Below are 26,794 nucleotides of genomic sequence, written 5' to 3'. Positions count from 1 at the left end.
ATGGGTTGTGGCGCCAGCCGCCCGCGCCGGCCCGGGTCGAGCGGGAGAGTCAAGGCCAAGGCCGCCCCGGAGTCTCGAAGGATGCAGGTGGCCCGCCTCCGGGCCAAGTTCGCCCCCTGGGTCCTCGCCAGGTAAAGCGCGGCGTGAACCGCAGGCGGAGGGGCTGGGCTGAGCAAGGTGAACCGCTGACCGAGGCGCCCTTAAAGTTCCCCTCGACTTGACCGGACCTTAGGCTTCTTTCTGATCAAAGGCCCCAGACCTCCCTAAATCGTCTCTGCCCCTTTGAGATGTAAATCTTTTACAACCCAGGAATGTCTTTCTCAAGGATCTGGGCGCCAACTTTTTGAAATGTAATCAAAGAAAGATCGAGGCTCTATCTACCAGTCTCTGTGGGAGGGTAGGAATCTCACTTCCATGACACCACTTCCTACCCTAATGCCCTTTAGTAATTTCCTACAAGCTCACTCCAGCCTTACAACTCTCTTGCCTTGTGTTTCAACAGTTGAGTTCAGTCTCTCCCATCGCAGTAGTTTTGACCCATCTTGCAATAGTCTGGAATAAAGTCTTCCTTGCTGTTTTTAGCAAGTGTCCAGTGCAATTTCTCTTTGAAAGAGGGGAGGAGGGCAGAAGATAGGGAAAGTTCAAGACTGAAGAAGTAGAAGGAGCCACAGGGAGTAGAGGGAGAGAATCCCTGACCTCAGAGCCCTGGGAAGGAGGAAGTCCTCCCACCCGCACAGCGCCTGGAGGGGTGGAGTTGGGGGGGCTTGCCATAGATACACTGGGGCTGGGGTGTGTGAAGGATCTTCTGTTACATTCTAGAAAAGGAGATCATAATTAGTGGAATAGAAACAGGGCTTTGAATCAACCAGACCTGAGATCCATTCCTATCTTTTCTATTGTGTGTCATTGGGAATGGTCCTTAGCCTTTTTCCTTGCTCAATTTCCGCCTCTGTAAAATGGGAATAATAATAATAGCTGCCTCGTAAGAATGCTGTGAGGATGATTAAGTAATATATGTAAATGATGCTGCACAGTGCATGGTTCAGAACCTCATGTAGATACTATTATTGTCTTCATAAGATGACCATGTAAGAAATGAGCAAGGAAGGCTGGCCGGTTGGTTGACCTGAGAAAGAATTTCCTCAGAGTGCCCCACGTTGGCCAGGTCGAGGAAGGACACCATGGAATCCTCTCCACTCTGCAGCGTTTGGTTGGACACAGTGGTAGGTGGCTTGACCGGATTCTCAGGGACACTTCTAGTCTTAGGATTATACACTCACCTCATCACACTGTTCTGACCAGAGTCTATGCAGAGCCATTTCCTGGCATCCTTGGGAAATTCTGGTACAAGGATGACTTGAGGATTAGTCTAGTATCTGCTAAGCTTAGAGAAGAACAAAATTGGCTGATGCAACTGAACTTGAATGAGAGGGGATATGGGGTCTTGTCAAGACTGAATTGATTGGGTGGCATCTCTGGTCATCTGTGGCCAGGGGGTCTGGTCTAGTCTTTATCCACCCTCATAACCTCCACCTCCGGGTTAGTCCCAGGCCCTTAGATTATGACAAAGTCATAGAAGTAGAGGATCTCAATATTGGAAAGCTTTAGAGACTAACCAAAGGCTCTTCTTTAACCAATGAGGAATTGAGCCCTAAAAGATTAAGTGACTTATCCAAGTTGGTGACAGAAATGGGTCTAGAACACAGTTGTCTTTCCTCTCCATTGTGAGCCCAAATGATAGATGATAGAATTTAAGTCTGACTATATTCACTTTCTTCTTGGGAGTTCATTACAATTGCTTCTGTCAAACCGGTTGCAATATTATTATTGTTTCCATGTTTCATTTTTTTAATCATGTTCAGTTTGTGGCAGCTGAGGTCAAAGTAATAATTTTGTTTCTTATAATCTCTGGGATGATGTAAAATTGCATGACCTACAAACCTGACTTTGAGGCTGCTTTGTGAGAGGGTGGGAGTGGAGGGTGGAAGTGGAGGAGGTGGATTGGCCTTGTAGTTGCATCCTCCCATGCCTGATTCCATTCTTAATGTTTTCAAAATAAGACAATAATTTGGAAATAATATTCATTCAGTGAATGATTCTCTCATTCAACATTTATTGCTGTCTCCTCTGTGCCAGGCACTACAAAAGATATAGCCACCCAAGTCATAAAAATAGTCACCATCGTAATAAAAATTGTCACCATCCTCATAAAAATAGTCACCATCCATGGCCATCAAGGGCTCACAAGCAAGGCCACAGCTTCAGGCTTTTGTTGTGGGACGTTTGTTATCTGAAAGCATTTATCTGCACTACCCTAAATTTTGGCTTAAAGCTTACTGTTTCTTCCAATGCCAAATTACTGGCATTTTTTCAAACATTTGGTTTATGAAGGCCCGTAACAATGTTGAATAACACTCCTTTTATTTGAGTGAGAGTGTAGTTCCTCAGAAATGGTAATTCGTCTGATAGCTGATGATTAATCCCATGAGCAAATGAATTTTCCTGCAGTTTTGAGGGCATAGTGATAAATTAGTATTTGCAAAGTGCTTTCATCCACATTAGAGGTAATGTGTTGGTCTGCAAAGCAACAGAATTTGAAATGCCTGTGATTATCTTCAAAATCACACTGGGAGTGCATGTGAATGAAAAAAGCAGAGTTGGAAAGAGAAGAGGGGACAGAATCCATTTAAGATGACTAAATTGCTGTCTATTTTGATAAGGTAATTGGCCAGAAAATTAAATGCACCGTATAGAACAAAGCTATTTGTTGTAAGCTGGTACAGCCAAATGCCATTTTTATTCAGTAAGCACAGGAATATAAGGAATAAGTAAGTAGACAAACGAAAAAAAAATACAGGAAGAATAAACTCAGCAAAAAGAAGTAAGGCTATTTAAAGTACAGGTTGATATTTGCATTTGAATCTTTGGTATTCAGTATGTGACTTAAAGAATTACCTTCTCCCTGTGTCCTCCTTGAGTACATTCCATTCGCTGGCATTCTTACCTGGGAGAAGTTTTAGTAAAGTGGGAAAAGCACCAAATTATGATGCAAGTAAGGAGACCTGGGTTCTAATCCTCACTCCACAAATTAAACAACCAATCAGCTAACCTGATCTTCAAATGTCTTCATTTGTAAAATGAGGGGTTGGATTAAATCATTCTCTAATATTCTTTCCAGCTTAAAATCATGATTCTAAGTCAAGCACTTTCTCAACGTTTCTTAAATAAAGATAGAAGGTTAAATTTTGATAGGACTTTTAAATTTACATAGACATTAACACAGGTAACTAAAGTTTCAGATTCCTAGCCTTTGAAATCCTAGCTGACTTCCTGGTCTTTCTGAGAGATGATTACTTTACACATTACTCACATACATCCCAGGTTAAAATTTTGTTGGCTGTGTAAAATTGCAAGTGCAGTGGCGTCAGGTAGGGGGAACTATGAGAGCTGCTGGCTGCAAGGCGGTCCTGACACCACCGCCACCCGTCTTCTGAAAGCTGCCCTTATAATAGCGCAACCATGCTGACTTTCGCAATGGTACATCTACTGAGGAGCCATTTGGGGTGATACCTTGGGCGAGATACGAGTTATGCCTGGGACTGAGAGCTCACAGTCTAGTAACCTGAGGAAGCCTACTCTTTGTACCCTGTCTCCTGATATGGTTTCCTCCATCTTTGGAGAAGTTATAAATAGGACTAAGCTTCTTTTTTATTCTCTCCACCTGGTTTGGTGGTTGCTGTTGCAGAATGATAAAAACAAGAGTTGGAGGGAGGAAAGAAAATGGTAGATGGAGGTCCCAAAATTCTTCAAGGAAATTTTGGAGAAATGCATTTGAAAGAATTGGATTTAAATCCCATCTATTGCAACTATCAATACAATCTGTGTGGCCTTGGGAAATCACTTAACTTTTTAATATCACCCAGCAGGAATTTTATAGGATAGGATTTAAAAAAAATAAAATTCCTGGCGCATAATAAATGTGTAATAAATGGTAGCTATTGTTATTAAGATTATTTGTCTTTCTACCAACTAATTACTTTTATATCACTTGCCTCCATTTCAAAAGAGGATTTGGGGTGACTTTCAAAAGTAATGAACACAGTTATGCAAGGAAATTGGATAGGGGGAATATAAAGCTAGAAAAGATGATATAAAGCATCTAATTAAATAATTTTGAAAATCATCACTTCAGAGGGTAACAGATTTATTTGGTTTTTCTTCCAACAGATATGATGTCAAGGCTCTTATCGGGACAGACAGTTGCAGCAAGTTTGTCAGAGTGGAGCAGAAGACCACCAAGAAACCTTTTGCAATTAAAGTGATGGAAACCAGAATGAGAGAAGGCAGAGAGGCATGTGAGTCTGAGTTCTCCATCCTGAGGTGGGTTAGCTATCATTACATCATCCAGCTCCTGGAGATCTTTGAGGCCCAAGATCAAGTTTACATGGTGATGGAGTTGGCTACAGGAGGGGAATTCTTTGATGGACTCATCTCTCAGGGATACTTTACAGAGCAGGACGCTGTCAGAATCCCCCACATGGTTGCTGATGGCATGAGGTGTTTGCAATGCATTGAAAATAACTCACAGGCACCTAAAGCCCGAAAATCGCTTATGTTATCACCCAGGTGCAGAGTCAAAATTTTTTATCACAGATTTTGGTTTGGCACACTCTGGGAACAAAAGTGGTGACTGGACAGGGAGGATGCTCTGTGGGACCCCAGAGTAAATAGCCTCCGAGATTTTGCTAAGGAAACCTTACACCAGTGCAGTTGACATGTGGGCTTTTAAGGCCTAACCACATATGTTTTACTTAGCGGATTCCTGCCTTTTGATGGTGAAAACCATATGAGACTTTACAGGAAGATTCTGAAAGGCAAATATAATTATACAGGAAATGTAAGCTCTCACTTTCTTTCTATTGACTTGGTCTTGAATAGAGTTTCTCAACCTTAGCGCTATTGCCATTTAGGGCGGGATGATTCTTTATTGGGGGTGGGGTGGGAAGAGGTGATGGAGTGGGACTGTCCTGTGCATTGTAGGATGTTTAGCAGCATCCCTGGCCTCTACCAACTAGGTATCAGTAGGTATACTACTAGCAGATACTGGTAGATACTGATTTCTAGTAGCTACACTAGATACACACCTTCCCGCAGTTGTGACAATCAAAATTGTCTCCAGACACTTTTTTTTTTAAAGAACTATTTTTATTTTTATTTTATTTTTTTGGTTGCGTTGGGTCTTTGTTGCTGTGCGTGGGCATTTCTCTGGTTGCAGCGAGCGGGGGCTACTCTTCGTTGTGGTGCGCGGGCTTCTCATGGCAGTGGCTTCTCTTGTTGCAGAGCATGGGCTCTAGGCATGTGGGCTTCAGTAGTTGTGGCACGTGGGCTCAGTAGTTGTGGCTCACAGGCTGTAGAGCGCAGGGTCAGTAGTTGTGGCACACAGGCTTAGTTGCTGGGATCTTCCTGGACCAGGGCTTGAACCCGTGTCCCCTGCATTGGCAGGCAGATTCTTCACCACTGTGCCACCAGGGAAGCCCTGTCTCCAGACATTGTTAAATGTCCCCAAGGGGGCAAAATCACCCCTGGCTGAGAGCCACTGGTCTCAAGGTAGCAAGATCTTCGATTACTGAGTTGTCTGTGGTTAGCACATGACATTGACAATCAAGTAGATGAGTGAGTTTGCTGTTGTTTCTTCAATCATCATGCAGAGCCTGAGCCAGCTGAGTAGATTAATGTGTACTCAGAGGCTCAGCATGCTGCTTCGGTGTTTGATGAGAGATTTTCTGCCTTGATTCTAGATGATCCACAACCTTTTTGAGATGTAGTGTTTCCTCAGTGAAATGTTTAACTTCACAGTTTGTGTAAAATATTTATACATTGTTTAAACTTGGAACTCCCAGTGTTTATGAATGTGTTAACTTTTTTGTTTTGTTTAAGGAAGGAAAGTAACCAATACTTCTCTGTGGGAAGCCTGACAAAATAGGAAATTCACTTCATGTTGAGCAAATTTATTTTATGTTTAACTATAAAAGAGCTTTTTTACCCTCGTAAAGAAAAGTATGGATAGTTTGATTTTACCTACTTAAAGTGTAACATCTATATCATCTTAAGCAAAATTGAAAGCTAAATAACAAATTGAAAAATAATATTGTCTATGACAGATTTAATATCTTATAGTACATGTATATGTTTTAAAAAAAAACTGATACAAATTGACAATTGAGAACTGAGACTTACATAGGGAGATAGGAAAGGATGGGAAGAATTCACAGACAATGTAAACCACTGATTATTAAAAGCTTGAAAAAAATGTCTAGCTTCACTAATGACCAAAGAAATGCAAATGAAGACAACAATATCTTTTCTTTGTCTTTCAAACTGATAAAGATTAAAAAAAAAAAAAACACTCAACTTAATTCTACTCATTGCTGCTAAGGGTACTAAGAGATTAACCCTGTTATTCACTACTGGTAGAGGATGAATTGTAGATTTCTTGGAAAGTAGTTTGAAAAGATATATCTAGAACTTTTAAAAGTTTATGTATTTTGATCTACTAATTCCACTTTTAAGAATCTAAGGAAATAATCTCAGATGCAGCAAAGATTCCAGTGTCAAGAGGCTCATCTGGGCTATACTACAAAAGTGGACAATTGAAAAGAACGCTAAGAGACTGTTTGAATAAATTATTGAGCATTCATATGATAGTCCCTAAATTATTCATGTTTAAAAATTATAAGGGTAATGGAAAATATTTCCGATATAGTGCCAAGTAAAAAAAAAAAACAAAACAATACAAATTGTGTATATGGTATTAACACAAATCATGTGAGAAAATGTATGCATAGGAAAAAGTCTTTGAGGAAATACAGTGTAATGCAGTATAATGTTAACAGAGCTTATCTCCCGGTTTACGGATTATGTACCATTTTGGTTTTCCTCTTTATAGTTTGAGTATATCTGTATTTCTGTTCTGGTTTTGTTTACAAAGAACATATATTTCTGTTTTGGTTATCTATTGCTGAATAACAAACCTTCCCTAAACCTAATGCCTTAAAATAACAACCATTTTATCATGACTCATGATTCTGTGTGTTGACAGGGCTCAGCTTGGTGACATTTCTGCTCCACATGACGTTGCAGCCATCTGGTTCTTGACTGGGATGGAATAACCTTGATGACCCCTCAAATGGCTGACCTCTTGGTGGGATGGCTGGAAAGCTGGATTAACTAGGTCACTGGGACCACTCGGCCTTTTTCTCTCTCCTCTCTCTGTGCATCTCAGGCCCCTTTTCTCTTCATGGGGTTTCTCCATGTGGTCTCTTCAGCAGGGCAGTCAGACGTTTTACATGGCGGTTTAGGCTTTCCAAAAGGCAGTATTCCAAGAGGGAGACAAGAAGTTGCCAGTCATCTTCAAGGCTGGGCTTGGAAATGGCACAGCATCCCTTTTGCCTCATTCTATTGGCTACTCTGAGTGCTAGGCCAACCCAGATTCCACGTGCAAGGAGACCACATAAAGTGTGGCTCCAGGGGGCCTGGTCCACTGGGGCCACATTTGGACTAGATATCACAATGTCTTTTTTAATGTGCAAAAATAATAAACAATTATTCTATTAAGAGGTCCTTTTGTCAGGTTTAATTCAGAGGGTTTCTAACGTCAGGTTCCTCAGAAGGCAGCCCTGAGAAGAGGGTTCATGTACAAGTAATTTATTAAGGATAGACTCCCATGGACACAGGTGAGGGAGTGAGGGAACCAGGATGGGTAGGGGAGGAGGCCAAGGCCATGGAGGTGAGCCTCATCCCACAGCATTGTTCCAGCCTGAGGCAGGTGAGCTGGGTCTTCATGCCCACCCCTCTCTGCTGACCCATGGGGTGGTGATAAGAATGCTGTGGCAAATACTCACTGCTCTCTGGGATCAAGGCAGAGTGACCCCCGAAGCCCAAGGGTGATGCTGAACAAGATTGAGGTGCTGCGTTTCAGAAGCAAAACACTCCAAAAGAGGAGAGTATACACACATACTGAAAAGAGGGGCTCAGCGGCAGGATGGAGCATTGATATCTCCATGATGTCATGCTCTGTGTCTTGAGGAAATGCCTGTCTGTAGCCCCAGAGTACTGAAAGCACATACCACAGAGCAGAAGTGCAACTGCTTTTAACAACTTATTGGATTTATATCCCCTTGGCCTTCTTCCCCATGCTTGTCAGCCACACATGTCTACATATTAACATTTTCTTTTAATATTACCAAGTGTCTTAGTCATCTTGAGCTGCCATAACAAAATACTACAGACTGGGTGGCTTAAACAACAGAAATTTGTTTCTCACAGGTCTAGAGTCTAGGAAGTCCATGATCGAGATGCCAGCGAGGTAGGTTTCATTCTGAGGCCTCTTCTCTTGGCTCACAGGCAGCTGCCATCTCACTGTGTGCTATTTGACACAGTGTGCATGCAGAGAAAGAGAGAATGAACTTTCTGGTGTTTTTTTCTTATGAGGACACTAATCCTATCAGATCAGGGCCCCACCATAATGACCTCATTTAACCATAATTATTTCCTTAGAAATTTCATCTCCAAATACAGCCACACTAGGGGTTAGGGCTTCTATATATGAATTTTGGAGGGACACAAACATTCATTCCATAACACCAAGGAAACATATGTCGATAGACTCAGATAAGGGTATCATCATGTTTTCTCTGTCCTAATATTGTTGTCTATACCTATCAAGAAGTCTAGTAATTTCTAAATGCACCAATTTTATTTAAAAACCAGGGTGACCATCAAGTCTGGAAGCATAGGTGTGATAGACAAAATAATGCCCCCCCGCCCCTCGCAAAGATGTCCACATCTTAATACCCAGAATCTGTGACTATATTACTTTACAGGTCAGAAGGAAATTTGCAGACGTGATTAAATTAAGGGTTTTGAGATGAGGAGATTATATTGGATTATCTGGGTGGGCCCAATATGATTGCAAGCGTCTTTATATGTAACAGGAAGAAGAAGGGTCAAAGTTAGAGGACATGTGAAGACAGAAAGATAGGTTGGATTAATGTGTTTTGAGGATGGAGGAAGGGGTCACAACGAGCCAAGAAATGTGGGTGGTCTCTAGAAGCAGGAAAAGGCAGGGAACAAATTCTCCCCTAGAACCTCTGAAAGGAACATGGCTCTGCTGACACCTTGATTTTAGTCCCTAAGACCCATCTCAGACTTTTGACCTGCAAAACTGTAAGATGATAGATTTGCATTGTCTTTTTAAAAAGTTCTGTTGTCTATAACTGAAATTCCAGGTGTGACATATTGTGTGAATCACTTCTTTTCTCTAGAAGTCAGATGGAAGAGTGAAATAAATAGGATCAGAACATCCAGAGATCTCTTATGGTGAAGAAGAGAGACATGTTTAATATAAATAGCTGATATTTTACTAGACACCTGGCAGATCTGTACTCTAGTCTCACCCATGTCTAGGCAAAAAATTAGCTATAATGTTAATGTTTAATTTTTCTTGATTTTGGTGTGAAATACATTCCTTTTCATGAAGCTTTTATGACCATTCCACTGTTGTTCTTTCCTTTTCTGAATACTGTTTAGGATTACCATAAATTTCTTTTGTTTTGACATTTAAACTATGTGTCATCTTTCTAAGACATTGTAGGCTCCTTGAAGGCTGGGATTCTGTCATATTTTTCGACCCGTCTCCAATATGATATCACAAAGAGGTAAGCATAGACAATGCATTTCTTAAAACTAAATTGCTTTTAAGAATTGAGATTCTGATTTATACCTACATGAGTAAATGGATCTCAACCATCACTGCATTGAGCATAGAATACAAATTTTAATTTATGGTATGGTAGACTATTAGATAACTCATATTTTTAGTTGCTGAATTTATTAGATTCATTCTGGAATATTCGGGTGGTTTTTTTTTTTTTTTTTTTAAGATTGATTGATTGATTGATTGATTGATTGCTATGTTGGGTCTTCGTTTCTGTGCTAGGGCTTTCTCCAGTTGTGGCAAGCGGGGGCCACTCTTCATCGCGGTGCGCGGGCCTCTCACTATCGTGGCCTCTCTTGTTGCAGAGCACAGGCTCCAGACGCGCAGGCTCAGTAGTTGTGGCGCACGGGCTTAGTTGCTCCGCGGCATGTGGGATCTTCCCAAACCAGGGCTCGAACCCGTGTCCCCCGCATCGGCAGGCAGACTCCCAACCACTGCGCCACCAGGGAAGCCCATTCGGGTGGTTTAAAGGCTGCATTTATTTTACTGGGTTTTGCAGAATAGAGGTGGGGGTTCCCCATTCCAGGTGCTCCCGGCAATGCCTGAGGAGCAACCAGGGTAGCATGTCACAGCACATGGTGGAAAAGAGGTGAAAGAGAGCAAAGAGTTCCTCCCCACTGTGTGAGGGAGACCTTTGCTTATCTACTTGGTCACCGATGCCATCACGATGGCTTTCAGCATGGTGGCAGGGCTCGTTCTGGAGTCTCATCCATAATTCTCCTGGAGACCGTTTGACACATGCTTGTGTGTCTCCACCCCTCCCTTCTTCCTGGTTAGGCTTTCTTCATGTCAGGAATCAAGCTCAGCTTGGGAAATACCCACATGAAAAATGCTCAGTGTCCCTGCTCTTAGGGATCTAGTGCTCTTGTCTGACAGTCCACGTATTACTATGTATCTCTTCAAATATGAAGGCTGTGATACACATAGGAAAAAAGGCTCAAAGTCCATGGAGCAAGGGAAGAGAGCCTCTCACTGTGTAGGAAAGCTGGGTCAGATTTCCTGGAGAAGGGGACATTTGTGCTGTGACTTGGTGGAAGAGTAGGAGTTTCTGAATGGGAGATGAGCACATTGTAAGTAGACAGAACAACATATGCAAAAGCACAGGAAATGGAATAAGTTGACTAGTAAAAAATAAGACTTTTAGAGCATTTGTGTGCATGTGAATGCATATTTATATGAGTCTTTTGTAAAGCAGTGTAGTGTAAATGTTAAGAGCACAGTCTGGAGCGATACTGGCTGCCCTTCACTCCCAGCTCTGCCATTTACTAACTGTGTAACTCTGGGCTTGCTTCTTAATTTCTCTATATCTCAGTTTCTTCATTGGTAAAACAGAAATAATGCTAGTGTCTGCCTAACAGGGTTGTTGTGAAGATCAAATGAGCTAATAGATGTAAAGTGCTTAGAATAGATTTATATGTTACTACATATGTAGTCAGTGCTATATATGTGTTGGCTATTTCTGTTATTATTACTATTAATATGGGAAATATTGGGACTGAAAGTTTGAATTCTGCTTAAGCAATATATATACGTACATATATATACATATATATACATATATATATATATATAGAGAGAGAGAGAGAGAGAGAGAGAGAATATATAGTTATCAAGTGTACCTGTCTCATCTTTTTTTTTTTTTTTTTTTTTTTTTTTTACATGCATCAAATTTTTATTATGGGAAAACAGGAAAGTGTCAATACTTCAGTGCTTAAAAAAAAGTGAGAACAGTAAATCAGGGCTCTTTCTAGAGAAGCCTTCCAATTGTTCAACTATAATTGTTTCATCTGAGAAAACCAACTGGAATACAGGATGGCTCTTTCCCACAGCAATCTAAAACGACCCCTTTTCATGTATGTATAGAAAATATATGTGTTAACCAATTTGGAAGAAAAGCAAAATCCTGGTTGTAGGATTCCTCAAATTTCTTTTTTTTTCAAGCTGCATTCAGTAAGAACACGGGGGCTTCAGAGTCTCTCAGGCTGCTCTTAGATCAATGATCCTTTCTGGGACCAGGCTGGAGGGCTGGCATTCCATGGGAAAGGTGTAAGGCACCTGCTGCTACAGCAGGGAATTAACAAATGAGGAACCATACTTGCCACCTAAAGGTTTCTTTAAACTTTGAATATTTGGATAACACAGATCAAGACTGTATCTAGATTTTCCATTTCTGAAAGTCACACTTTAAGTTAAAAATTTCTGTTCTGCAAATCTCCATATATTAACAGATACTGTAGAATTTATATCATGGTATCTTCTCAAAAGGAAGAGAAAAAACAGTTCTTCAGAGGGAGTCTCTTTTTTGTGTGTGTCTTAAATGTCAATGATCACAAAAACTTCTGGCTTCTCTTCATCATAGACCTGCATTGCTGAATATGTTATTGCCTTGACTTCAGTTCCCTGAGGGTGCTTGGACAATGAGAATTCTTCTCCCCACCCAATTGACCGTAATTTGAAATTTCTTTGATCAATATTAAGTACTTTTACTTCCCGGGCTACGAAGAATTCACCAGCACTGAATTTATAAAGCCATTCATCCAAAAAGTGAAACAGAAGAGATTGTAAGTCATCTCCTTGGGTTTCTACTTCTGTTGCTTGGAGGGGCTCCACTGTCCCCGTATCTGTCATATAACCAAACATGGCCATTGCACATTGCTCAAATGCTTCCTCCAGAGTATCTCCCCATGCGTGTAACTGGACATCAGCTGTATGATCCAAATACTCGTACTTCCGATTGACTGGAGGATACTTGGCCTTGATCGCCTTCTGCTCCTCAGTCAAATTGTAATCTCTAACATCTTCCTTTTCCAGCGCCATGACTGCTGCTTGGGCCCCAAACTCAACTTCCGCCCTTCATCAGCCGGACTTCGGCCCGGACTTACAACTTCCGCCCTGGACTCCGCCCCTTGACACACACCCTTAAAGGGCCAGGACTCCATTCTCGAGGACTGACTTAATCCCCTAAGACTACCGTCTTAGGTCCCGCCGCTTGGAGGAGATCTTTAAAAGTCCAAGGCCTCATTTTCTGGGCTTGCTTCATCAATAGTTCTTTCTAAGAACTAAGGGAACAAATAAATTGGAGGACCTAGGAGCAAGGGACACTTGAATTAGACACCTCGAGGTCTGATAGAAGCCTTTTCTTGCAGCCTCACCCCCAGAGTTGACAACTAGACCCGAAAACATCTTAGACTCCTCATCTAAAGTCCTACTTTGAAGAGATCACTAGCGTAACATCCTTCAAGAAAATGGCTGCCCCCAGGAGAGTGCGGACTAAACCTCTTGTCTCACCTTTTAAATGGAATAGTGAGAAACGTGTGGTGTTAGCTTTTTAATATTAATGATAAATCAATTACACATTCTTGCCAATGAGTTGAGAATCACATATTTTGCCTAATTATCTCCACTATATCGCAGTAATCTTTTTTTGGTGTGAAGTAAATTGATAATAAAGTGAGTCATAACCATATTAGCTAGCTGACAAGGATAAACACTGGTATTAAAAAGATATATATATATATTTTTTAATAAAATTATTTTATTTATTTATTTGTTTTTGGCTGCGTTGGATCTTTGTTGCTGTGCACGGGCTTTCTCTAGTTGTGGCGAGTGGGGGCTACTCTTCATTGTGGTGTGCGGGCTTCTCATTGCCGTGACTTCTCTTGTTGCGGAGTATGGGCTCCAGGCGCATGGGCTTCAGTAGTTGTGGCTCGCAGGCTCTAGAGCACACGCTCAGTAGTTGTGGTGCATGGACTTAGCTACTCCGTGGCATGTGGGATCTTCCCGGACCAGGGCTCGAGCCTGTGTTCCCTGAATTGGCAGGCAGATTCTTAACCACTGCACCACCAGGGAAGCCCTAAAAAGATATTTTAAAAATAACCCACATGAACATTAATAGAAAGTGGTGCCCATCTGCTTAGATTCACCTATGATTGCTGTACTGTTAGGAAAAATTTTACTGATATGTTCCCTTGGAAGGAACAGATCTGATGGATTATGCTCACCAGCCATGACCCCAGTTCCTTTCTATCTCCTTATCTCCACTAGTTTCTCACATTTTTTCTTTACTATATTTCTCCTCTACTCAGGTTATTAAGTAGGAAAAAAAGGAGAGGAGAGCAGAAGACTTGGGATTTTAACTCCCGTTCATTCTCTTTCCATCCTGACTAGAATGCCAATAATGAACATTACACTGTATCTCAGGCCATAATTCTTGTAATTTGGTTCCTATTCCTGTGTTTTAGTTCCTAAGTACTTCTGCTCACAAAAAAAGTGGTGCTTAATATTTCTTTAATGATATTTTTACTTTAAAAGTTATTTTACAGAAAATGATTTAAAGATTATAAATCTTTCAAATTGGACTTCATTTTCTGCTTGTCACTTTCTTCATCTCTTCTCTGACTTACCGTAAATTGAATGTATGTATATCTTCTTTTAAACTCAATCACAAATAGTGAGTGTTTGTAAGAACTGAAACAGAGAGGAGCTTCAAGATGGCGGAAGAGTAAGACGCGGAGATCACCTTCCTCCCCCAAATACATCACAAATACATCTACATGTGTAACAACTCCTACAGAACACCTACTGAACGCTGGCAGAAGACCTCAGACCTCCCAAAAGGCAAGAAACTCCCCACATACCTGGGTAGGGCAAAAGAAAAAAGAAAAAACAGAGACAAAAGAATAGGGACGGGACCTGCACCAGTGGGAGGGAGCTGTGAAGGAGGAAAGGTTTCCACACACTAGGAAGCCCCTTCGCGGGCAGAGACTGCGGGTGGCGGAGGGGGGAAGCTGCGGAGCCGCGGAGGAGAGCGCAGCCACAGGGGTGCGGAGGGCAAAGCGGAGAGATCCCTGCACAGAGGAGTGGTGCTGGCCAGCACGCACCAGCCCCAGAGGCTTGTCTGCTCACACGCTGGGACGGGTGGGGTCTGGGAGCTGAGGCTCGGGCTTCGGTCGGATCGCAGGGAGAGGACTGGGGTTGGCTGCGTGAACACAGCCTGAAGGGGCTAGTGCGCCACAGCTAGCCCGGAGGGAGTCCGGGAAAAAGTCTGGAGCTGCCGAAGAGACAAGAGACTTTTTCTTGCTTCTTTGTTTTGTGGTGCGCGAGGAGAGGGGATTTAGAGCGCTGCTTAAAGGAGCTCCAGAGACGGGCGCGAGCCGTGGCTATCAGCGCGGACCCCAGAGATGGGCATGGGACGCTAAGGCTGCTGCTGCAGCCACCAAGAAGCCTGTGTGCAAGCGCAGGTCACTATCCACACCTCCCCTCCTGGGAGCCTGTGCAGCCCGCCACTGCCAGGCTCCCGTGATCCAGGGACAACTTACCCGGGAGAATGCATGGCGCGCCTCAGGCTGATGCAACGTCACGTGACCTGCAGGCTCACCCCGCATCCGTACCCCTCCCTCCCCCCGGCCTGAGTGAGCCAGAGCCCCCAAATCAGCTGCTCCTTTAACCCCGTCCTGTCGGAGCAAAGAACAGACGCCCTCAGGTGACCTACACGCAGAGGCGGGTCCATATCCAAAGCTGAAACCCGGAAGCTATGCGAACAAAGAAGAGAAAGGGAAATTTCTCTCAGCAGCCTCAGGAGCAGCGGAGTAAATCTCCACAATCAACTTGATGTACCTGCATCTGTGGAATACCTGAATAGACAATGAATCATCCCAAATTGAGGAGGTGGACTTTGGGAGCAATGATATATATATTTATTTCCCTTTTTCTCTTTTTGTGAGTGTGTATGTGTATGCTTCTGTGTGTGATTTTGTCTGTATAGCTTTGCTTTTACCATTTGTCCTGGAGTTCTGTCTGTCCATTTTTTTTTTTATTACTTAAACAAATCTTTTTTACCTTAATAATTATTTTTTATTTTAATAACTTTATTTTATTTTATTTTACTTTGTTTTATTTTATTTTATTTTACATTCATCTTTCTTTCTTTCTTTTTTCTCACTTTTATTCTGAGCCATGTGGAGGACAGGCTCTTGGTGCTCCAGCCAGGCGTCAGGGCTGTGCCACTGAGATGAGAGAGGCAAGTTCAGGACACTGGTCCACAAGAGACCTCCCAGCTCCACGTAATATCAAATGGTGCAAATCTCCCAGAGTTCTCCAACTCAACGCCAAGACCCAGCTCCACTCAAAAACCAGCAAGCTCCAGTGCTGGACACCCTATGCCAAACAACTAGCAAGACAGGAACACAACCCCATCCATTAGCACAGAGGCTGCCTAAACTCATAATAAGGCCACAGACACCCCAAAACACACCACCAGACGTAGACCTGCCCACCAGAAAGACAAGATCCAGCCTCATCCACCAGAACACAGGCACTAGTCCCCTCCACCAGGAAGCCTACACAACCCACTGAACCAAATTTAGCCACTGGGGACAGACACCAAAAACAACGGGAACTACGAACCTGCAGCCTGCAAAAAGGAGACCCCAAACACAGTAAGATAAGCAAAATGAGAAGACAGAGAAACACACAGCAGATGAAGGAGCAAGGCAAAGACCCATCAGACCAAACAAATGAAGAGGAAATAGGCAGTCTACCTGATAAAGAATTCAGAATAATGATAGTAAAGATGATCCAAAATCTTGGAAATAGAATGGAGAAAATACAAGAAACGTTTAACAAGCAACTGGAAGAACTAAAGAGGAAACAAACAATGATGAATAACACAATAAATGAAATTAAAAATTCTCTAGAAGGGATCAATAGCAGAATAACTGAGGCAGAAAAACGGATAAGTGACCTGGAAGATAAAATAGTGGAAATAACTACTGCAGAGCAGAATAAAGAAAAAAGAATGAAAAGAATTGAGGACAGTCTCAGAGACTTCTGGGACAACATTAAACACACCAACATTCGAAATATAGGGGTCCCAGAAGAAGAAGAGAAAAAGAAAGTGACTGAGAAAATATTTGAAGAGATTATAGTTGAAAACTTCCCTACTATGGGAAAGGAAATAGTGAATCAAGTCCAGGAAGCACAGAGAGTCCCATACAGGATAAATCCAAGGATAAACATGCCAAGACACATAATAATCAAACTATCAAAAATTAAATACAAAGAACAAATATTAAAAGCAACAAGGGAAAAACAACAGGTAACACAAAAGGGAATCCCCATAAGGTTAACAGGTGATCTTTCAGCAGAAACTCTAAAAGCCAGAAGGGAGTAGCAGGACATATTTAAAGTGATGAAAGAGAAAAACCTACAACCAAGATTACTCTACCCAGCAAGGATCTCATTCAGATTTGACCGAGAAATTAAAAGCTTTACAGACAAGCAAAAGCTAAGAGAATTCAACACCACCAAACCAGCTTTACAACAAATGCTAAAGGAACTTCTCTAGGCAGGAAACACAAGAGAAGGAAAGACCTACAATAATACACCCAAAACAACTAAGAAAATGGTAATAGGAACATACATACCAATAATTACCTTAAAAGTAAATGGATTAAATGCTCCAACCAAAAGACATAGACTGGCTGAATGGATACAAAAAGAAGACCCGTATATATGCTGTCTACAAGAGACCCACTTCAGACCTAGGGACACATACAGACTGAAAGTGAGTGGAGAGAAAAAGATATTCCATGCAAATGGAAATCAAAAGAAAGCTGGAGTAGCAATTCTCATATCAGACAAAATAAACTTTAAAACAAAGACTATTACAAGAGACAAAGAAGGACACTACATAATGATCAAGGGATCAATCCAAGAAGATATAACAATTGTAAATATTTATGCACCTAACATAGGAGTACCTCAATACATAAGGCAAATACTAACAGCCATAAAAGGGGAAATCGACAGTAACAGAATCATAGTAGGGGACTTTAACACCCCACTTTCACCAATAGATAGATCATCCAAAATGAAAATAAGTAAGGAAACACAAGCTTTAAATGATACATTAAACAAGATGGACTTAATTGATATTTATAGGACATTCCATCCAAAAACAACAGAATACACATTCTTCTCAAGTGCTCATGGAACATTCTCCAGGATAGATCATACCTTGGGTCACAAATCAACCCTGGGTAAATTTAAGAAAATTGAAATTGTATCAAGTATCTTTTCCGACCACAACGCTATGAGACTAGATATCAATTACAGGAAAAAAATCTGTAAGAAATATAAACACATGGAGGCTAAACAACACACTACTTAATAACCAAGAGATCACAGAAGAAATCAAAGAGGAAATCAAAAAATACCTAGAAACAAATGACAATGAAAACACAATGACCCAAAACCTATGGGACGCAGCAAAAGCAGTTCTAAGAGGGAAGTTTATAGCAATACAATCCTACCTTAAGAAACAAGAAACATCTCAAATAAACAACCTAACCTTACACCTAAAGCAATTAGAGAAAGAAGAACAAAAATACCCCAAGGTTAGCAGAAGGAAAGAAATCATAAAGATCAGATCAGAAGTAAATGAAAAAGAAATGAAGGAAACGATAGCAAAGATCAATAAAACTAAAAGCTGGTTCTTTGAGAAGGTAAAGAAAATTGATAAACCATTAGCCAGACTTATCAAGAAAAAAAGGGAGAAGACTCAAATCAATAGAATTAGAAATGAAAAAGGAGAATTAACAAGTGACACTGCAGAAATACAAAGGATCATGAGAGACCACTACAAGCAACTATATGCCAGTAAAATGGACAACCTGGAAGTAATGGACAAATTCTTAGAAATGCACAACCTTCTGAGACTGAACCAGGAAGAAATAGAAAATATGAACAGACCAATCACAAGCACTGAAATTGAAACTGTGATTAAAAATCTTCCAACCAACAAAAGCCCAGGACCAGATGGCTTCACAGCGAATTCTATCAAACATTTAGAGAAGAGCTAACACCTATCCTTCTCCAAGTATTCCAAAATATAGCCAAGGGAGGAACACTCCCAAACTCATGCTACAAGGCCACCATCACCCTGATACCAAAACCAGACAAAGATGTCACAAAGAAAGAAAACTACAGGCCAATATCACTGATGAATATAGATGCAAAAATCCTCCACAAAATACTAGCAAACAGAATCCAACAGCACATTAAAAGGATCATACACCATGATCAAGTGGGGTTTATCCCAGGAATGCAAGGATTCTTCAATATACACAAATCAATCAATGTGATACACCATATTAACAAATTGAAGAAAAAAACCATATGATCATCTAAATAGATGCAGAGAAAGCTTTCGACAAAATTCAACAGCCATTTGATAAAAACCCTCCAGCAAGTAAGCATAGTGGGAACTTTCCTCAACACAATAAAGGCCATATATGACAAACCCACAGCCAACATCATCCTCAATGGTGAAAAACTGAAACCATTTCCAGTAGGATCAGGAACAAGACAAGGTTGTCCACTCTCACCACTATTGTTCAACATAGTTTTGGAAGTTTTAGCCACAGCAATCAGAGAAGAAAAAGAAATAAAAGGAATTCAAATCGGAAAAGAAGAAGTAAAGCTGTCACTGTTTGCAGATGACATGATACTATACCCAGAGAATCCTAAAGATGCTACCAGAAAACTACTAGAGCTAATCAATGAATTTGGTAAAGTAGCAGGATACAAAATTAATGCACAGAAATCTCTTGCATTCCTATACACTAATGATGAAATATCTGAAAGCGAAATTAAGAAAACAATCCCATTTACCATTGCAACAAAAAGAATAAAATATCTAGGAATAAACCTACCTAAGGAGACAAGAGACCTGTATGCAGAAAATTATAAGACACTGATGAAAGAAATTAAAGATGATACAGATAGATGCAGAGATATACCATGTTCTTGGATTGGAAGAATCAACATTGTGAAAATGACTCTATTACCCAAAGCAATCTACAGATTCAATGCAATCCCTATCAAACTACCACTGCCTTTTTTCACAGAACTAGAACAAAAAAAATCACAGTTTGTATGGAAACACAAAAGACCCCGAATAGCCAAAGCAATCTTGAGAAAGGAAAATGGAATTGGAGGAATCAGGCTCCCTGACTTCAGACTATACTACAAAGTTACAGTAATCAAGACAGTATGGTACTGGCACAAAAACAGAAATATAGATGAATGGAACAGGATAGAAAGCCCAGAGATAAACCCATGCACATATGGTCACCTTAATTTTGATAAAGGAGGCAAGAATACACAGTGGAGAAAAGACAGCCACTTCAATAAGTGGTGCTGGGAAAACTGGACAGCTACATGTAGAGGAATGAAATTAGAACACTCCCTAACACCATACACAAAAATAAACTCAAAATGGATTAAAGACCTAAGTGTAAGGCCAGACACCATCAAACTCTTAGAGGAAAACATAGGCAGAACACTCTGTGACATAAATCACAGCAAGATCCTTTTTGACCCACCTCTTAGAGAAATGGAAATAAAGACAAAAATAAACAAATGGGACCTAATGAAACTTAAGAGTCTTTTGCACAGCAAAGGAAACCATAAACAAGACCAAAAGACAACCCTCAGAATGGGAGAAAATATTTGCAAATGAAGCAACTGACAAAGGATTAATCTCCAAAATATACAAGCAACTTATGCAGCTCAATAACAAAAAAACAAACAACCCAATCCAAAAAAGGGCAGAAGACCTAAATAGACATTTCTCCAAAGAAGATATACAGATTGCCAACAGACACATTAAAGAATGCTCAACATCATTAATCATTAGAGAAATGCAAATCAAAACTACAATGAGGTATCACCTCACACCAGTCAGAATGGCCATCATCAAAAAACCTACAAACAATAAATGCTGGAGAGGGTGTGGAGAAGAGGGAACCCTCTTGCACTGTTGGTGGGAATGTAAATTGATACAGCCACTATGGAGAACAGTATGGAGGTCCCTTAAAGAACTAAAAATAGAACTACCATATGACCCAGCAATCCCACTACTGGGCATATACCCTGAGAAAACCATAATTCAAAAAGAGTCATGTACCAAAATGTTCATTGCAGCTCTATTTACAATAGCCAGGACATGGAAGCAACCTAAGTGGCCATCAAGAAATGAATGGATAAAGAAGATGTGGCACATATATACAATGGAATATTACTCAGCCATAAAAATTAATGAAACTGAGTTATTTGTAGTGAGGTGGATGGACCTAGAGACTGTCATACAGAGTGAAGTAAGTCAGAAAGAGAAAAACAAATACTGTATGCTAACACATATATATGGAATATAAAAAAGAAAGAAAGAAAGAAAAATGGTCAGAAGAACCTAGGGGAAAGATGGGAATAAAGATGCAGACCTACCAGAGAATGGACTTGAGGATATGGCAAGGGGGAAGGGTAAGCTGGGACAAAGTGAGAGAGTTACATGGGCATGTATACACTATCAAACGTAAAATAGATAGCTAGTGGGAAGCAGTCGCATAGCACAGGGAGATCAGCTCGGTGCTTTGTGACCACCTTGAGGGGTGGGATAGGGAAGGTGGGAGGGAGGGAGATGCAGGAGGGAAGAGATATGGGGACATATGTGTATGTATAACTGATTCACTTTGTTATAAAGCAGAAAGTAACACACCATTGTAAAGCAATTATACTCCAACAAAGATGTTAAAAAAAAAAAAAAGAATTGAAATAGTGGTTCATCTCACTTTGACTGTGTGGATGTTACCCTTGGCATAAGGGATAGTGATTAGAGTGGAAAATAGCTATTGGCTTCCTTGATTATGTTGCACTTCTTGACGTTGATCTTATCAATGGAATTCATGGAGTTGAGGGGAAAAGAACTATTTGCATAAAGTTTTCATAAACTTAGAAATATCTGGATTTAATATTATATTTATATTATTTATATTATGGTTTATTAGGCTTATAGTATAGGAACTAGTTCTAAATGTATTTTATGTATGGAAGAATGGGGCAACCGATGATTTAGCATTCAAAGGCCAATTCATTTTTTGTTATTTTTCTTATCATCTTTTTTTGAGGATAATCTCTGCCCAATCCTTTTAAAGTTTCAGCACTTTCTTTATGAGTGAAGAACTAAAACCATCCCTCCCCCCATGTCAAGAGCCTCAAAATTATCCTCTTAACTTACAAAAATATCTTCTTTATGAGCCTCATGTAGGATTAATTGGCTCTTTCTCCATTTTTTATTAGATGTCACTTATAATAACTTGTGAATGTCTATTCACTTTTTCCAGGGTTCACAAATGTCCCAACAGATAGAGCATTGTGACATAATTAGTCAAATCTTGACTTTGAGCAGTTTCAGCTTTGGCAAATGTAAGACATAATTTGAAGTCTGCTTTGAATATTGGGAAGAAAAAAACCTTAAATATCTATGACATAAAGATGATGTACAGAATCTCTTCCTATTTGAAATGAGGAACAATGATTTTGCCCAGTCTACTGCTAACAAAGTTATGGAGAGTTGTCAGTACTTTGGGGCACATTTACATAAAATTTAATTGCAAAGCTTAAGTGAAATCCTACCAAGGCCATAAGGCTAACGTTCAAAGAAGGAAGGGAAATGCTTGTCGGAGGGTTATCACTAGGAGAAATTTTAATAAAAACTACAATTTTTGAGGGGATTAATGTTACTTTGAGTGCTCCTAGTCCAAGGATTTGAATGATAGCTTAACCATCTACCTAGAAAAATAGATGTTTGTAGTTTTATGAAAACTTATGATTAAATCCACCAGTAATTACACTTTACTTCTATAAGCTCTATATTTATCAAGTTTCAACATTAATTATAATCCTTAAATTTTTTTCTTCCAGTTTTATTGAGATATCACTGACATACCACACTGTATAAGTTTAAGGTATACAGCATAATGATTTGACTTATATACATCATGAAATGATTGTCACAATAAATTTAGTGAACATCCATCATCTAATAGAGATACAGAATAAAAGAAAAAGAAAAAAAATATTTTTCCTTGTGATGAGAACTCTTAGGATTTACTCTCTTAACAGCTTTCATGTATAACATACAGCAGTGCTAATTATTAAATCTTGTTGTATATTACAACCCCAATACTTATTTATCTTGTAACTGGAAGTTTCTACCTTTTAACCACCTTCATTCAATTCCTCTTCCCCCTTCCCACCTGCCTCTGGTAGCCAAAAATCTGATCTCTTTTTCTATGAGTTTTGTTTGTTTTTGAAGTACAATTGTCCTACAACACTGTGTTAATTCCTAGTGCACAACATAGTGATTCAATATTTCTGTACATTAAAAAATGATCACCATTACAATGTTTAAAATTTAAGACATTGCATCCAGAATTTTAGGGACTACATCTATATTGCATGTGCATGTGCTTGTGGTGTCTAGCTTTTAATAATGATTTTTAATAATGATTCTCTGTGGGAATGCCTCAAAGGAACCAAGAAATATGAAAGCTTTGACTAGTCATATGAATATTATTCATTTTTTAAACTAGTTACATAGTCAGTTTTTGTATATTTGGTAACCTTCTGCTCAAGCTATTACATTGCCTTTATTAATCAGTGTTCATTAAAAGAAAATAATTAACATGGGAATCTGGAATGTAGGACTCTGTTGTCTCTTGCAGGGGGAGCTGGGAATCTCTATGGGGACTCCTGGGGCTCCTGGGGAGGAGATTGAAGGAGACTATAGGATACAAAGCTGTGGGCAACCCCTAGGTAAGAGAATCCTGAACAAATAATTTAATTTGGGAGCTGATGCATAAAATTAGAGATGAAAGTAGGGCCTGGTTGTCAGAATGAGGAAGAAGGGCAGGAAAGGATGGGGTGGAGGACAGAGCCAGTGAATGTAATACTGCAGAGAAGGCCAGGGAGCACCAGATGAAGGGCAAGCTGGAAGACAGCTGAACAATAGGCCAGCAAGAGCCTCACTGGGGCAGGATCCAGAGAGCCAGACTCTTTCAAAGGCCCTGCACTTGGGTCACATTAAGAGAAAAGTATTCATCAACAAATTGGAAAGCAATAAACTACTATCATTCCCTACTTCTCTGTTTAGAGGCAAAGGAGTCAAGACATCAATAGAATATGATACCGTCCTTCTAAAATTCTTTAATTCCTCCAAAACTAATAGTGCAATTGCTAGTATTGAATTTTACTTTTATACCTTTTTTTGTTGTTGTTTTGTACAGTTTAGCTAGTTTCTATTAGAGAGGACAGAGAAATAGGCAGAGATGAACAAAGGAAGAGAGAAGAAAGTGGAAAAAGGCCCATATTGTCCACAAATATTACAATGTACTTGTAACTAATTGGATGAGCTTGGGATAAAAGAAAGTGCTGTCTTTCTTTTTACATGGTTCATTACCGCTTCACACAGAACAATTTTTTTTTTTTAAGGACACACATTTATCATGGTAATAATAAGTGGAATTAGTCTGAGAAGTTTTGGATAATTTGCATCTTCTGGTCCTCTAAATATTGTTAGTGAGGTGTCTATAGTAGTACTGAGGAGGAAGTTACATTGTGATTTAATAGTAACCATGACAAAAGCAACAACAATCTACCTAATATTTTATACTTTGAAAACCATTTTTCACATACTTTATTAATTTGGTCCTAATAGGAGATATGATGATCCCCATTTTTCTGATGAGGAAACCAAGACCTTGAGGTTTAGAGCTGAGTGTGGCCAGTCAGCCTGTCTGGTCCTGACCCACTTACCTCAATCCCCAGTTCTTTCCACATTAAGACCAGTTAACTGGCTGGCTGACAGCAGTGTCTCCCTGAGACTGTGGAGAAAAGCCAAATGGGAATTTTCAAGTCAAAGAGTGGGAGTGGCCATGTCTAAGAAGATAAATGGTGAGGAAAGCCTCGTTGGACATAACGTGGATGTGAAAGCTGCTGACAGAACTGAATGATGTCATCAGGTGACAGTTGGTCCAGAGTAGGAATTTGATTCAACCTGTGGTGCCATAACCTGATTGTTTTGTGTCATATAACACTATTAGTTCAAAAATTTTGAGCATGCACACTCAGTTTTTATGCATTTCTAGAATATATACATGTATGTATATTAATCTGTTTTATACTTTATAAAACATAGACAAAAATAAATTTTGGATTAAGAAGATAAAAATACAGTAGAAGTCCTAACATTTTTTTCCTTGTACTTGTTGTCTTCTAATATGTAACATGAAATTGTCTTCTACATACTCTCTAGTTGTTCTTTGTGGCTCAGGGATTCTGTCATTTATAACCTGTGTTTGAATAATGAGCTTTGTCTGAAGAATTTTTTTCCAGGACACTAGTTACCTTATTTTCTGCAACTGCATTTTCAATGTACATTCATTTGGTCATCTTAATGAGCTCCCCATAAATCTCATTGCACATATTTTATATTCTTTCCAGAACGATTCAGTTGCTTGTCTTATAATGCTCCGCTGGAGACATCTAATTTAACCTTCATTTAACTAGACATGAGCCCAGATAAATATGTCTGGATCCAGGGCCAAATAAATGTCTAGCCAGAATCAGAGGACATGCCATCATGAGTGTCAGCTACTGACATGTTTTGTCTAGACTTGCAAGGTTTATGTTTTATTTTCCCTGTGCTTGGCAAGTGTGTTCATTTATTTCAGGAATTTTATTTTTGGGATAAACATTTCTCGAATCTAATTTATCTAAATAAACTAAAGGAAAAAAGGAAGAGTAATTCCTTTACTGGTTTCTTTGATGCAGATTCTCAGAGTGCTAAGAGATTGGAGGCTGTGATGTTTATGTATGGAGTTTGATTTTTTCTTCCACAAGGACAAAGCAATAGCTTGTAAGGATTCCCTTATTTTTCTTGAGATACACATATCAACCAGAAATTGCTGTTTGCGATATAGCAAATATATGGTCAGTTTTCTCAATCTCTCTCCTTTCTAGATAAGGAGGGATACAAAACCATAGTATTTTCCAGGTACGTGCTACATGTTGATAGGTAACACAGAAAACAAGTTTGAGGAAAAGCAACAGCCCTCTTGTCCCCATCCTCACAAAAGTCACTATGAATTTCTGTCATTGTACTTAAATTATGTGCAAAAGCTGTAGATTTTGCCAGAATATGTCCTTGAAACATCAAATAGCTGGTTGAACATGTCATATCTCTGCTACGGGCTGAATTCCGCTTGTAGGCAACTGACTGGGAGTCATGTGGGCCCTGTGTGCTCAGAGGAAAGGCGCTGTGAGGGATTCTTCCCCGAAGTCCTCTTTTTTTTCCAGGCTGTGGAGATGTAGGCATCGTAAGTTCAGAGTAAGTTTTCAAAGGGAGAGAAAAGTTGATGATTTCCCAGTCCATTCCACTTTCCATTCTAACTCATTCTTGGAGTCACAGGGACTCTCTGACTTAACCACAATGGGGTAAATACCTGATACTGGTGGAGTTCACCAACAACAGCTGCTTCGCCTTGTCCTGCTCACATGAACAGGATGTGGAAACTTGCATCACTGCTGGCAGCACACTGGACAGATTTCTGGAAAAGAATTCTCATTCGTTGGACAAAGAGTTTGGAAGAGAATTTTTGTGTTTGTTTTTTTCTTTTGCTAAAGAGAGATTTTTTTTTGTCTTTTCAAAAGTGGAATTTTAGGTTCACTACATGTCTAATGATATAATCTCTGAATGGCTTATTTGAAGAAGTCATTTGGATTTAATAAGCATTGACCTTTATAATTAAGAACATGATTCTGTATGTGTGTGTTTTTATTTTATTTATTTTATTCTATTTTACTTATTTACTTTTCTTCTTAGCCTTGGCCAACTATTTCCCACTGGGCAAAGGACTTAACAAACTACTGATTTTGGAGGCTAAACATCAAGTGTCAGCTGGGCAGGCCCTGGACCATCCCTGGGTCATCATGACTGCAGGGTCTTCCATGAAGAATCTTTAGAGGGTCATTTCCCAGAACTTCATGCGGAAGGCATCTCCCCAACCACAGAGTCCCAGATCTGCACAATCTTCTAAGTGATGTTCTTATCATAAATCAAGGCATATGTGGAGCAAGAGAAACTTAAAGGTAGAAGAATCACCACTATCTGCACTTTAG

At 40.0% G+C, this 26,794-nt stretch overlaps 2 protein-coding genes across 2 annotated transcripts; one reads left to right on the top strand and one right to left on the bottom strand.

Annotated features, from left to right (window-relative positions):
* Window positions 1–26,794, top strand: PSKH2 (protein serine kinase H2). The gene is given in 6 exon segments (XM_061171723.1): window positions 1–131; window positions 4,228–4,564; window positions 4,566–4,787; window positions 4,790–4,897; window positions 26,499–26,529; window positions 26,532–26,794. Coding segments are annotated over 6 exon segments (1,092 nt in total).
* LOC133076977 (protein archease-like) lies at window positions 11,690–12,941 on the bottom strand. The gene has a single exon (XM_061171694.1). The coding sequence runs from the start codon at window positions 12,590–12,592 to the stop codon at window positions 12,089–12,091; it is 504 nt and encodes a 167-aa protein (XP_061027677.1). The 5' UTR covers window positions 12,593–12,941; the 3' UTR covers window positions 11,690–12,088.

The sequence above is a fragment of the Eubalaena glacialis genome, chromosome 17 (assembly GCF_028564815.1).
Source record: "Eubalaena glacialis isolate mEubGla1 chromosome 17, mEubGla1.1.hap2.+ XY, whole genome shotgun sequence".
NCBI lineage: Eukaryota > Metazoa > Chordata > Mammalia > Artiodactyla > Balaenidae > Eubalaena > Eubalaena glacialis.
This window is presented reverse-complemented; position numbering and strand designations above follow the sequence as displayed.

Excerpts from the sequence above, each read along its gene's own strand:
- LOC133076977 (XM_061171694.1), bottom strand. The coding sequence starts at position 12,592 with ATGGCGCTGGAAAAGGAAGATGTTAGAGATTACAATTTGACTGAGGAG.